General features: G+C 37.6%; 1 protein-coding gene across 7 annotated transcripts in view; it reads left to right on the top strand.

Annotated features, from left to right (window-relative positions):
* Psd3 (pleckstrin and Sec7 domain containing 3) overlaps window positions 1–14391 on the top strand; it is a 447179-nt gene that overhangs the window by 359643 nt on the left and 73145 nt on the right. For all 7 annotated transcript variants that reach the window (XM_052752396.1, XM_052752397.1, XM_052752400.1 and 4 more), the window contains one exon: window positions 4219–4412. In XM_052752396.1, the coding sequence (XP_052608356.1) occupies window positions 4219–4412 (194 nt within the window). The remainder of the gene's footprint in view (window positions 1–4218; window positions 4413–14391) is intronic.

Raw genomic sequence — 14391 nt, 5'->3', positions numbered from 1 at the left:
TTCTTTCTACTTCTTCTTCCACTGGATTCACTGAGCCCTGAGGAGAGGGATTTGATGGAGATATCCCTTTTAGGGCTGAGTGTTCCAAGGTCTCTCATTCTCTTCTTAATGTCTGGCTGTGGATCTCTGTATTTGTTCCCATCTGCTTCCATAATGATGACTGAGCAAGGCACTGATCTATGAGTATAACAGTGTTGTTAGGAGTCATTTCATTGTACTTTTTTTTAATATATAAGAACAGTAGTATTTGATATTACCCTAGGTCCCTGGGCTATGCAGTCCCAAGTTCTTGGTCACCCAAACAGAGTCAGGTGTGGGTTCCATCTCAGGGAGTGTGCCTTCAGTCAGATCAGATATTGGCTGGTTATTCCTACAAGCTTTATGCTACCATTGCACCAGCATGCCTTGCAGGCAGAAGAACATCATTGTAGAATAAAGGGTTTGTGGCTTGGTCGGTGTGTACATTCCTCCTTTGGTAGCCTCCAGAGTTCCTGCCTGTACCAAAGATGCTGGCATGTTGGAGTAAAGGCTCTGTGTTAGGAACATCTCTTCTTCTCTGTGTTCAGTGAGTTGTGTATGTGCTGTGTATGTTCCAAGCAATGCGGCCTTGCTTCCAGTTTGTGGAAAGCAAGCTATAGTTTTTTGTTTTTGTTTTTGTTTTGTTTTTGGTTTTTCGAGACAGGGTTTCTCTGTGTAGCTTTGCGCCTTTCCTGGGACTCATTCGCTATAGTTTTTGCAACAGGCTGCTTTGGTTCGGGTTTCCCATAGGACAAGTCAGTTAGATGTAACCCAGTCCTGGTTTTGGAAGCTTCTTTTGGTGACGAGAGATGGCCAGCTGGGGCTCTGTCTCCCCAAATATTTGATGATTTCATTTAGATTGCCTTCATATATGTATATATTTTAGGAAGCTGCTACTGTGTTAGGCTTCCATACTACCCCTCAATATTTCTCCATATTCCCTTCTTCCTCCCCCTCACCTCTCCAACGCTACATTTGATCTTACCATTCCAGTCTCCTACCTATCCATTCATAAGTATCAATTTATTATGTTTCCCTTTCTTAGGGAAATCTGTCTGTGATACCCCCCAACACACACACATACACACACACACACACACACACACACACACACACACACACACACACACACACACACACACCTTTACTCTAGACCTAACCCCTGTGGTTCTACAGATTGTAGCTTAGTTATCATTGGCTTAACCGCTACTATCCATATATAAATGAATACATACCATATTTGTCTTTCTGGATCTGGGTTACCTCACTCAGGATGATATCTGCAAATAAGAATACTTTGAATTTTTTCTTTCTAATTTTTATCCCCTTGATTTCTTTCAGTTGTCTTATTGTTCTAGCTAAGACTTTAAGTACTATATTGAGTAGTAATGGAGAGAGTGAACAACCTTGCCTTGTTCCTGATGTTAGTAGAATTGCTTTGAGTTTCTCTCCATTTAAGTTGTCTGTGTGCTTGCTGTAAATGGTCTTTAGTATGGTGAGGTATGTCCCTTGCATCCCTAATCTCTAATCAGGACTTTTATTATGAAGAGGTGTTGGACTTTTTGTTACAGGCCATTTCTGCATCTCATGAGATGATCATGTGACTTTTGTCTTTCAGTTTGTTTATATGGTGGACTACATTTATTGATTTACGTATGTTGAACCATCTGTACATCTCTGGGATGAAGTGTACTTGATCATGGTGAATGATCTTTTTGATGTGTTCTTGGATTTCTTTTTCTAGTTCCATCTTTTTAACCTGTGAATTTCATGATGTCATTTTTTTTTCAACAGCTGAGTATTACTCCATTGTTCTTGGATTCTGTTTACAAGTATTTTTTTGATAATTTTTGCATCTGTATTCTTAGGGGAAATTGTTCTGTAATTGTCTTGGTTGGATCTTTATGTGGTTTGGTTATCATGATAACTGAGGCTTCATAAAATGAATTGAGCAATGTCCCTTCTGTTTCTATTTTGTGGAATAATTTGAGGATCATTGGCATTAATTCTTTGAAAGTCTAGCCCCGGGCTTTTGTTGGCTGGGAGGTTTTTAATTACTGCTTCTATTTCACTAGTGTTTATGGGTCTATTTTGTTTAGCTTTGTTAAGTTGTACGTATTGAGAAAATTATCGATTTTTTTTTTTTTTTTTTTTTTTTTTTTTTTTTTTTTTTTTTTAGATTTCCCAACTTGGAGTACAGGTTTTTTTAAAGTATGTCCTTATGATTCTCTGGATTTTATCTATGTCTGTTTCATGCCCCCCTTCCTAATTTTGTTAATTTGTAATTTTTCACTCTGCCTTTTAGTTCATTTGAATAAGGGTTTGTCTGTCTTGTTGGTTTTCTCAAAGAACCAACTCTTGGTCTCATTGATTCTTTATATTATTTTTGTTGTTTTTTGTTTCTGTTTTATTGATTTTAGCCATGAGTTAGATTATTTCATATTGCCTATTCCTTTTGGGTGTAATTTCTTCTATTTGTTCTAGAGCTTTCAGGTATGCTGTTAAGTTGTTAGTATGAGATGGCTCCAATTATTTCATATAGGTAATTAATGCTAAGAACTTGGCTCTTAGAACTGCCTTCATTGTTTTCCATAAATTTGGATATGATGTTATTCATTTTCATTCAATTCTAGAAGGTCTTTGAATTCCTTCTTAATTTCAGTCTTGACAGTTCAGTTTCCATGAGTCTGTAAGCTTTCTGTTGCTTCTTTTGTTGTTGTTTAATCTGTGGTGGTCAGATAGGATGCAGGGTGCTGTTTAAGTTTTCTTGTACTTGCTTTGTGTCCAAGTATGTAATCAATTTTGGAGAAAGTTCCATAAAATGCTGAGAAGAAGGTATATTCTTTTCTATTTGGGTAAAATATTCTGTAAATATCTGTTAGGTCCATGTGGTTTATAACGTCACTTAGCTCCAGCAATTGTCTGTTTAGTTTTTTGTGCAGATGGCCTGTCTTTTGGTAAGGATGAGGTATTAAAGTCTCCCACTATCAGTGTGTGAGGGTCAGTATGTGATTTAAGCTGTAGTAGTGTTTTTTTTACAAACTTGGGTGTTCTTGTGTTTGGAGCAGAGATAGTAAGAATTACAATGTCCTCTCTCTTGGTGGGTTTTTTCTTGATACGTGTAAAGTGTCCTTCCTTATATCTTTTGTTTAGTTTGGTTTGAAGTCTATTTTGTTAGATACTAAAATAACTATACCAACTTGCTTCTTAGGTCCACTTCTTTGGAATGTCTTTTCCTATTGTTTTTACCCTAATGGGATGTCTGTCTTTGATGTTAAGGCATTCTTTTTGGATGGATCCTGTTTTCATACCCATATTGTTAGCCTGTGTCTTTTTATTGGGGAAATGAGACTTTTGATGTTGAGAGACATCAGTGAGCAGTGTATGTTGATTCCTGTTATTTTGTTGTTGATGTTATTGTTGTTGTTGCGGTGGTGGCGGCGGTGGTGTGTGTGTGTGTGTGTGTGTGTACTTCTCCTCTTTTAACTTGTTGGTCTGGGATTATTTATTCCTTGTGTTTTATTGTGTGTAGTTAAACTCTTTAAGTTGTAGTTTTTTACTTCTATCACTTTCTGGAGGGCTGGATATATAAATAGATATTCTTTAAGTTTGGTTTTATTATGGATTGTCTTATTTTCTCCATCTATTGTGATTGAAAGTTTTGCTGGATATAGTCTGGGCTGGCATCTGAGGTCTCAGAGTTTGTAGAACTTCTGTCCAAGCTCTTCTGGCTTTGAACGTCTCCATTGAGTTATCAGGTGTTATTCTAACAGGTCTCCCTTCGTAAGTTCCTTGGGCTTTTTCCTTGCAAGTTTTAATATTCCTTCTTTGTTCTTTATATTCGCTGTTTGATTATCATGTACTGGGGGGACTTTCTTTTCTGGTCTGCTCTATTTGATGTTCTTTATGCATCTTGGACTTGATAGGCATCTTATTCTTTAGGTCAGGAACATTTTCTTATATGATTTTTGTTGTTGCTGTTGAAAATATTTTCTGTTCCTTTGGCCTGTGTTTCTTCTCCTTTCTCTATTCCTACTACTCTTTCATTTCGTCTTTTCATAGTGTTCCTGATTTTCACAGTGGTTCTTGTGAACACTAATCAACTCTTAGCAAACAGGGAGTTGATGACTCTAAATAACTTTGTTTATTGAAAGTTTAAGGTAAGTTCTTATTTCAGTTTTTGTGTTTTCCCCCTTACAGAGATGATGAAGAGAAAAAGAAATCTCCCTCAGAAGGTACTGATGAGAAGGCTAATGGAACACACCCAAAGACCATCAGTCGTATTGGGAGTACAACTAACCCATTTTTGGACATTCCTCATGACCCAAATGCTGCTGTATACAAAAGCGGATTTCTGGCTCGCAAAATCCATGCAGATATGGATGGAAAGAAGAGTAAGCATTGTTGATTGTCATTTCCTGTTACATTTATTTCACCTTTGGGCTCAAATTTTAAAGTGAAGTCATCTGAAATAAAGCCAAGGATAAAGAAAATTAAATCTATGTAAAGAAGTATTCTTGAAGTTAGGCATCCAGTCTTAAATCAGAGACTCACTTTAGTGCCTGATCAAAGTCATTTCAGAACTCTAGAAGTGGAAAACCGCTCATAGATGACTTACTTCCCTGGCTCTCATTCATTTGTGTATCCATGGCTTCAACACTGTGTAGCTGTGAGTGGGATGGGCACAGACCCTGTCCTCGTGGATTTACATTTCTGGTGGTTGGGGATAACTTGAATAGCACATAGAGTAATCAGTGACATATGAGACCGGAGACAATGAGGAAAGAAATTCATACCAAGGGATATGTGGAATGGTGGCCTTTGGTAAGATGAGAAGGTGACACGCAGGGCAGTACCATGTGATTAGTATTGGAAAGCTGAAGGAGTCATATTTGATGGCTTCCAGTTTCTCTGTGAATCATAAAGTGTGATCTTCAGGTAGATAAGTGCTGTTTGGAATTTGAAAAGAAGGAAATGAGTTCACATAGTTAAAATAATCTTTGGAGAGAGTGAATAAACAGTTTGATGTAGCTGAAGAGCTAAGGCAAGGTTTATGCATGCTCAAAATTAGTAGACTTTACCTCCTGGGTGTCTCTGCCTTCCTACAGACAGAACATGGAGTGAGGAAGTGGGCAGTTTTGTGCTTGTGCCTGGGCACTTTTCTCACATTTACCATATTCAGTTAAATTGCAGTGGCTTTGATACTGTCGTACACTGCTGAATGGATTTCTTGATGTTTCTATAATCTAGGAGTACCTCTACCACATTTCCTGTGGACTTCGTAGACTAGCCAGACAGGCTTAACTTTTTTTTTTTTTTTTTTTTTTTTTTTTTTTTTTTTTTTTTTTTTGGTTTTTCGAGACAGGGTTTCTCTGTGTAGCTTTGCGCCTCTCCTGGAACTCACTTGGTAGCCCAGGCTGGCCTCAAACTCACAGAGATCCGCCTGGCTCTGCCTCCCGAGTGCTGGGATTAAAGGCGTGCACCACCACTGCCCGGCAGGCTTAACTTTTTTGACAACATTGTGTGTGATCCCTTTAGTTCCAAGTGACACCAGTTAAAACTAGCTTAGGAAAAAGACAGTCCTGAAGAAGGAAGATTCCTACCAGTGCACACTTTTTATTTAGGCCTCTGTGTAACTTTGTATGTGCTAGCTGTATTTTTTTCAAATTGTCTGGATTGCAGCTGGGCACATGCCTCTTAGCCAGCTGCATATAATCAATATTGAGCTTTCTAATTCTTTCTGACTTTGAATTTAGTATATTATAGGGGAGGACTGTGTTTGCCTAACTGAGGGGATAAAGGACTGTGACTGACAGCACCCGCTTGGTTGCAGTAGTAAGAAGAAAGGTCCCTTAGGGAAGAGTATGGTACAGGTCTCAGAAAAGGAGTTGTTGGCAGTCATCAGTAGACACTCGGGTCTTCATTTTAACACGTGCATGCATCCTTTCCCATGCACCAAATAGGAATAACCTGCTAGTTAGCCAAACATGGTTTAATTTCCATTTATAGCCACAGATACGCCCCTTTCTCTGCAACTTGCCATATTCAGCTTCATCATTCAGGTCATATTCAGCGTCAGCTTTCAGGTATAGCTGTGACCGTTTCCTCCAGTCAGATATTTATGTAGTTTCAGTCCTTGAGCTAAATATACAATAGAGACTCATCTGATACAACTGGTGGTAGAGGTAATGGAGGATTAAAAGCAAAGAGAACAAAATACATCCGTTTTGAAAGGCCTGTTGAGCAAACTATTTTAAAATCCAAGGTATTGGCACATGCTAGAACCCCAGCATTTAGGAAGCAGCGGCAAGAGGATCGGGAGTTTATTACCTACCCAGCTGCATAGTGAGTCCATGGTCAGACGAGACTACACGGTGCTTGTTACATCTGTGAGTCTGTATGTGTGCCAGCACCACCTAGTTCTCTGAAGATGTCATTGCTAAATGTTCATGGCCAGACCAACTTACATAGTGAGTTACGTTACATCTGTGAGTACGTATGTATGCCAGCACCACCTACTTCTCTGAAGACAGTGTTGCTTATGTCTTTAATAAGGAAAACTTGTGCCAAAGTACTACTGAGATATTATTTTCTCCAAAAATATTATTAACTTTCCTTGAAAAGACCACCTGTTCATTCAAGATTTGATATCTTTTAGTTTTTAATTGTTTTATGGGCTCAAGCTGTTCAGATTATGTGTATAATTTTTCATATGAACATATTTTAAACCTTGAAGATTTTATTGCATTTTTTGCCTTCTAAAAATATGCTCAGAAATTATACCATCAGGAGATAACTAATGATTTCAGTCAAGTCTCTGTATCTCCCATAGAAGTGTATGTGTTCACCAGAACCATTAAATATAACATTAAGAGAAAACTTTGCAAAGTCAATTTGAAAAACAAGATGTATCTTTGGTATTTTGTCAGACAGAATTAAAAAAGAAAAGATACAAACTCTTGTTTTTATCAGTTTGTTGTTACTTGTGAAAACCAAGAAAGTGATTACATACTCAAAATACATTCTACATGATCAAAGTCAATAATAATTTAACAATAAAAATAATTGCTCAATGTTGAAACTTTATCCCAAGCACTTCATGTGGTAACTCATCTAACTCTAACATATGAAGCAAATGCTATCATCCACTTGCAGAGAAATGAAGTCATATGACTCAGCTTAGCCCAAGCTTTAGCCAGTACAGAGAAACGGCAAGCAGATGAACACCCAATTCTCGCTTGTTGTGGCTTATTGTCAAAAGGAATTTGTATGAGAAAATATGACTGGAAAACAGTTGAATTCCGCATTTTTTGTGGTGGGGGGCAGTCTGTTACTTGTATGGCATGCATTTGAATGACTAAAGGTTCTAAGTAGGAACAGTGGGCTCTTCATTTGCCAACCAGTACTTTTTAAATATTGATGAGCATGAATTTACTCAGTCATCTTCTATTGACCATGGTTTCTCCAGATACTTATAGCCTTGTGCCAGGCTGCCTCACAGTAACTGCTACTTTTCTGTCACCAGTCATTTGTTATCATGATGCCTCAGTTCACTGACATCATGTATAAGGAAAGTAGAGTCCTATGTAATATCACATTTCTACCTTTTCGGTAAAAACATGAACTAATGAAGTGATTAAATAATTTTATTTCAAAGCCCATATTAGATTAGGTGCAGGTAACTAAGTACTCCTCCAGAACCCAAGACTATTATAGATTATATTTTATAAATAAATATTATATAAAGATATATTAGATATAAGCTATAGTGTCCAAAGCACTTACATATGGTTGTGCTGTTTAGAAAGGAATCATGGTTTGTAATTAGTGAATATAAACTTGTTACTGATTACAGCATTAACTGAAGTATATCATAAAATATTAAAAGTTGAGAGGAGGAAGTATGCTGTGGGCAGGCTGACTTTCCCATGTAATTAGGCATAAGCAACCCGATAGGGTGGAAGAGAGAAGACAAAAGCGGAGATCTCCAGTACTTCTGAAAGGCTTTTGTTTGATAGAAGAAGTAATTTATACAATAAAAGACAGCAATATGTTTCTGGAAATGATGCTGAGGCTTTGTGTGTGAGTGTACACATGTACACATGTGTGTCCTGTGTATGTGTATATGCATGTGTGCTCTCTTTGTGTGTGTCTGTGTGTAAGTGTGCAATGCATCTGTACCTCAGTTCTAACATGAAAATCAATTTCTTAGAGATAAAGGTAAGAGCTCAAGAAACATAGCTTTAAGGTTTTTAGAAGAAAGTATGGAACAGTACTTTATAACCCTTAGGTAGAGGATGCCTTAAGACTTAGAAAATCACAAATAGAAAAAACTGTGATCTATGTATGTCTACATAGATAGATAGATAGATAGATAGATAGATAGATAGATAGATAGATAGATAGACAGATAGACAGACAGACAGACATATTCCCCATTAGAATTGAAACCAGGTGTCTTGAAAGCTAAGTACTTGACCTTCCACAGAACTTACCTTTAACCAAAGAATTCTTTATATTGTAATTTTCTCCTAAAATTTTGAAAGTTAAAGCATAGTTTGAAAAGAAGATGCATATAGCATTTTCAGTTATTCAGACCTATATTATACATTTAGATATAATCTTAAATTATTTAGGAAAAGAAATGATTCTTTTTTCTTTTTTCTTTTTTTAAACTTTTATTGATTCTTTGTGGTTTTCACATCATGAGTCTGATCCTGTGTTTTTCAATGGGCTAAAGTCAGGACAAGCCAATCACACAAGGAAAAAAAATTACTCAGATTATTTATTTAAGTTTTTTTTTTTATTTATTTATTCCGTATTACAATTTAAAGTAGTCAATCATGATAGGAAGTCAAAGCAGCAGGAGCTTGAAGCTTTTCATATTGCAGTCCCAGGAAACAAAGCAATGAATGCTTCTTAGTGCTTTACTTTTTCTCCATTTTATACAGTCCAGGATCTCCCATCAAGGGACCAGCCTCCTCTCCAGCCACCATGAGTCTTCTTATATCAATTAACAGTCCTTCCCAGGCATGCAAAAAGGCCTATCCCTCAGAGGATTCTGGATCCTGTCAGATTGACAACACTGACATATAGTAGAATTTTATATATTGTCCAGATTGACCCTATAGTCTCCAATAAAAGGAATTATGAAATAGAAGTAGAGGGACAGGGAAGCAGAAAAAAATCCATTGTTCTACAGAGGAAGAGAAAGATACTGCTACACAGAAAACAAAACAGTTGTCATCAGTTATACATAATTGAAAAAAGGAGGAAAACTGTAAGCATGTGAAGTAAAAGTCATGCTAATGAGCTTGATTGTGGTAATTCACAATGTATATAAATATTAAATATCAAATGATACTTAGTACAATTTTTATTTGTTAGTATTTCCTTAGTAAAGCTAAGATGTTGTTGTGGCTATATTTCAATTGATAGAGTCTAGCCAACCATACATAAATCCCTTATTTCCATTGTCAACACCATGTAATTCAGGTGTGGTGGTGCAGGATGTTCTTAGTAGCATAGTGAGCCCAAGGCCAGCCTCAGCTATATGAGACCATGTCTAAGAACCAGTAGTTAAACTAGGAAAGAAATTGGGGGTGGTGAGACAAGATCTCGCTGTATAGTTCCAGCTGGCCTGGAACTTGGTATGTGAATCAGGTTGGTAGGACACTCACTGATATCTGCCTGCCTCTAAGTTCTGGAGGAAAGCTATATGCCACCATGCCCAGCTAAGGAAAAAAAAACTTCACTAAAGCAACAATGTCGTCAGGATGTTCCTTTAAACCACAGAGGACAATAGAAATATAAATTAAGATTCATAAGATAAAGATGATTATGCCTGCTAAATCCTCATCTATCACAACCAATAGCCAACCAATGATAGATATAGCGAAAAAACAAATGTTTCAGAGTATCATGTTGGCTAACTACCAGGAGAAATAGATCAAATGTTGAAAAGTAGATTCTTTTCGGGAAAGGAAATAAAAGGATGAATCATAGAAGTTTCATTATGTTAGTAATTTTTAAGTTTTTAATTGTTGCATTTTCACTGTTGATTCTGCACTGATATTACTAATCTTGGATATCTTATTTGATATATTTTTAAATTGCCAGCTTTTTAATGCTGAGAGAACTTGTGATGGGATGCATTTACAGTCTTCTTCACTGGGCATGCAGGTGACTGAGCAGAATGCTCAGAAAACTAGGGGCTTCCACTCATTCTAGAGGGATTTGCGCAATTGTCTGTCATCAGAAGTTCTGAAGATTCAATCCTACATGTCATATGTGAGAGAGTCAGTTATCCTGAGTCACACATACTGAAAACAGAGTTAGAATGGCAATGCAGGCAGAAATCGTTGCTATTGTATAACATTGGGAACAGCGACACTATAATTAAGAGATAATAAAAGGGTTTTTTTTTTCTCCATAAGACAGTTGTCTCTTGCAAGAGAGATACTCATTTAAGAAAAGACCAAAAAAAAGCAATTACTTTAAAAGAAGGCTAAGGTCTCCCCTCCCCTCTCCAGTTTGCTATTCTGTGGAAATTGGGTAGATAAGAAGTGTTGGCTGTCCACCCAAGGCCAAGAGCTGTGCAGTGAAAGAAGCCATGGATGTGTGGAATAGTCCTTTGTCATGTGACAGTTGAATTTGGTGAAGTTTCATGAATGCCCCTTTACAGTCCTACATTCAAACCCAAAAAGTATGCTGTAGGTTAAGCTCCGTTTTGATGGCTGTGTCTTTAATTTAAATCTACCCTTTTTGGCAATGAAGTTAGCGAAAGGAGGCCACCCACCATTCTCCTCAGAAGCAGTACTTTTGACAGGGAACAGTGGAACATAAACTGCCAATCTTTCAGGACCAAAAAAGTCTGGGTACAGAGTCTCTGACGTATTTCTTGCTGGCAGAGAAATGCAGGTTTCAGTGCATCTAATTTTTAGAAGTTCTTCTATTTTTACTGTTTACCCTTTAGGTTTAGTTAACATTTAAGAGAAGGAAGAAAATAAGTTCTGTATCTCTGTTATGGTAATTTAATGCATGTATTGAATTCTAAGTAATTAAAATTGAAATTAAAAATACTGTGTGGAAAATGCACAGTGGTGTTCATAGGCTCTGAATGCAAGAAGCCCTGGACCCAGTCCCTAGCACCACCAATGACAACATAAACAGCTGCCAAGTAGTTCCAGGGACTTCATAGCGTCCATTTCTAGATCCCTCCACTCTGTCTGAAATTGTGGACAGGAATAAACACTGTAAGCTAATGCCATTTCCCTGTTCATTAAGCAGTCATTGTGTACTGTTGCTACAACTTTTGCATTTTGAGTGCTGCAGTACATCAGCATGGATTTCTTTTTCCTTCTTTTGAACTTAATGGATAGAAGATCTCTTCTTAACATAGGTCCTAACAAACTCAACATAAGATTCTTTTTTCTTTCTTTCCTCTTAAAGGAAGCACTTTGCACTTTTGCCTTTTCATATTCAAACTGCCAATGGCACTACTGTTGTGCTCTGGGGTTCTTAGTAAGTACAATAAGGCTTCCTTGAACAAAAGCACAGAAAAACAAAACTACAAAACCAAGAGAGTAGATCAGAGATGGTTACTGAGGATCTAACTTTGTAAACAGAATGGTTATTTTGGACAAGTTGATGATAAAAAAGATCCTGGGCTGACTTGATGGGGATTGTATTGCACTACTCAGAAAAACATGCAATTTAAAATTTAAGAATTTCTAACTTCTAGAATTTTCTACTTAATATATTCTAATGGGTAACTGAGACCACAGAAGCACAGCTACAGAGAAGGGCGGACCTAGTTCCCTAAAAAAGTTAATCATGGTAGTAAAACTCTATGTATGAAATTTAGCGTTTTACAGAGCACCAAATTAAGGATTTGACCTTAGAAATGAGATAGGTCATTGATACATTTTTAAGATTTTCTGAGCGCTAGATTTGTGCCAGTAATACTCTTGGAGAGCAAGGTAGGAAGAGTCAAATATATCTGAGCAGGTGTCATTTAAACTGAGCAGAGCACTAACTTGCAAAAGGAAGGTGATGAAATCTCTTGTGATAGAGATTATGGATGACTATTCCAACAGCGAACAAATACAGCACAGAACCCTTAAACTGGAAATAATCAACGAAACCTTTTGTATTTAGCGTTGTGCTTGGCTCATAGATGGAACTAAGCTGTTATTTCAGCTGTAGAATATAGCTGTATTCTCCTCATCCTAAGAGGGTTCTAGCTAGTAACGATGCATTAAGTAAGAAATGACATAGCTGTACAATTTAATCCTTTACAGATGTTGGTTGAATGACATGATATATCATTATACTTTTTTAAAACAACAAGTTTATTATTACAATGTAGACATCATCATATTAGTGATAGCAGTTATCCCTAGACTGCCAATCTGATATTTTATGTAGGGTGTTGTTACTCGTGTGTGTGTGTGTGTGTGTGTGTGTGTGTGTGTGTGTGTGTGTGTGTGTGTAAGTGTGTGTTTTATTTTTGCCACTGATTCTGGACAAATATTTATATGTATCCTGGAACAATTGTTAGTTAGATATACATTAATGCAATGGAGTATTTTAAAGTCATAGCTAAATTTAATTAATAAATATAAAAATATTTGGAAAATAATGACAGATATGGAAAAATATAACATTTATTACCATGTGATTATCACTCAAGAATGGTAATGACTGAGGTATGATTGTAGGTATTTCCTCTCGGATTTAAGTTCGTTGCACAGTCTTCTCTCCCTGTCTGCAGAGCTCTGGTTCCCAAACTGCTGTGTAGGATGGGATATTTTATACAGAACCTATGAGATTCCCCCATGTATTAGCTCCTCTCTCCATTACTGGTAATGTCCAGTACAAGCATGTGCTATGGAAATAGATGTTACACTGTGTTGTGTAGGAATTGAAAAATTAAAAAAAAGAATTCTATATGTTCAGTGCAAATGTAACCCTAACTAGATGCAGGCCTAACTACAGGTACATGAAAGAGACTCCAGGTAAAGGATGTTAAAGGAGGAATGCTAGAGTCTGAGAAGCTGAGAAATAGCAGGAGATTACATCATTCTTGGGAATTCATCTTGGGAATTTAGCATTCAGCTTGGCATACAACAAACTCAAGTTTTTCTTTCGGGAACTTTTTTTTTGGCAGTGGTGGTGGAGAAGGGGAAGATCAGTATCTGTAGTTAATAGAAGCACAGGTAGGAAACCCAGAATACAAAGGACTGGCTGAGCCAATCACAGCAAACAGGAGGGATATAGGATGACTGATGAGTTGACAGTGTTTCAGCATCACTTTAGTGACTTGTTGCTCTTGGGGGATACACACTGGTCGCCCTTTTATGGAAAGGCAGGAAGTACTTGAAAGCCTAGGAAGTTTGATAAATGCAAGGCCCTTGGCCAGAATTATGGAAAGCTAAGCAGGTCACATATGGTGGCATCACTTGGGGTGGAATCTGTGGCAGTGGGCCTATGTTCAGGGGTGAGGGTTACCTGTCAGAAGCTGCTGAAGTCTTAGGGAGCTCCTGAGTTTGAGAGAACCAGCCATGCTGTGTCCCTCTCCTTAAAGAACAGATCCTGTCTGGGGGCTGCTCATCCTTGCCACTCTGAATTCTTTTTATTGACCTGGAGCCGCTTCTGCCTAGAGGCATTTTAAAGGTGCCAGGGAGCCTGGGGCTGCTTTACAATTACAATGGCCTGACTTGAATTGCTATTTGTAGAGATGCATGCTCAGCAGTAGCTTTGGCTGTGTCATTCCATGGGTCACAGGGTGTTTCTGAATTTAAGGAGACTTGATTGCTACCAATAACCCTCCTTCCCCAATTATCAGTAGCCTGCAACTTCAGAGAGAGACTATAAGGGATTAGCTACATTTCATCTAAGCATTTAGCTCTTTGTAAGTTTTACAGAGAGCCCAAGACCTGATGACAATTCATTGGTATGCTGGCTCTTCTTAGTTCAATGTTTCTAGCTTTCACTTAAGTGAAGGTACTGTGCCTCAGGAAGATTTTGTTACGCTCAACTTTTTAAAGTTTACTAGAACAAGTTTTCCAGCATCTTCCCTCAGCCAGATCCGCTTTGTAAGTGTTCCGATAACTGTTTCTTAGAATCTTGGTCAGTTGTCCCAGGTGTTTGTTCCTTGACCAACCCTCAGATAGCCTCATAATTTTTCACACTGTGTTAGTTCCTATAAACCTGGTTATTTTCTGATATTTTATTGCATATCCAGCAGCATCTTTTTGTTTTGGTTTTTTGGTTTTTGGTTTTCTGGTTTTTTTGAGAGAGAGTTTCTCTGTGTAACAGCCCTCGCTGTCCTGGAACTCACTCTGTAGACTAGGCTGGCCTCCCCAGTGC

The sequence above is a fragment of the Peromyscus californicus genome, unplaced genomic scaffold (genome assembly GCF_007827085.1).
Source record: "Peromyscus californicus insignis strain IS unplaced genomic scaffold, ASM782708v3 Scaffold_23__1_contigs__length_62951481, whole genome shotgun sequence".
NCBI classification, from domain to species: Eukaryota; Metazoa; Chordata; class Mammalia; order Rodentia; family Cricetidae; genus Peromyscus; species Peromyscus californicus.
Note: the sequence above shows the minus strand (reverse complement) of the source record. Positions and strands in the feature narration are given on the sequence as shown.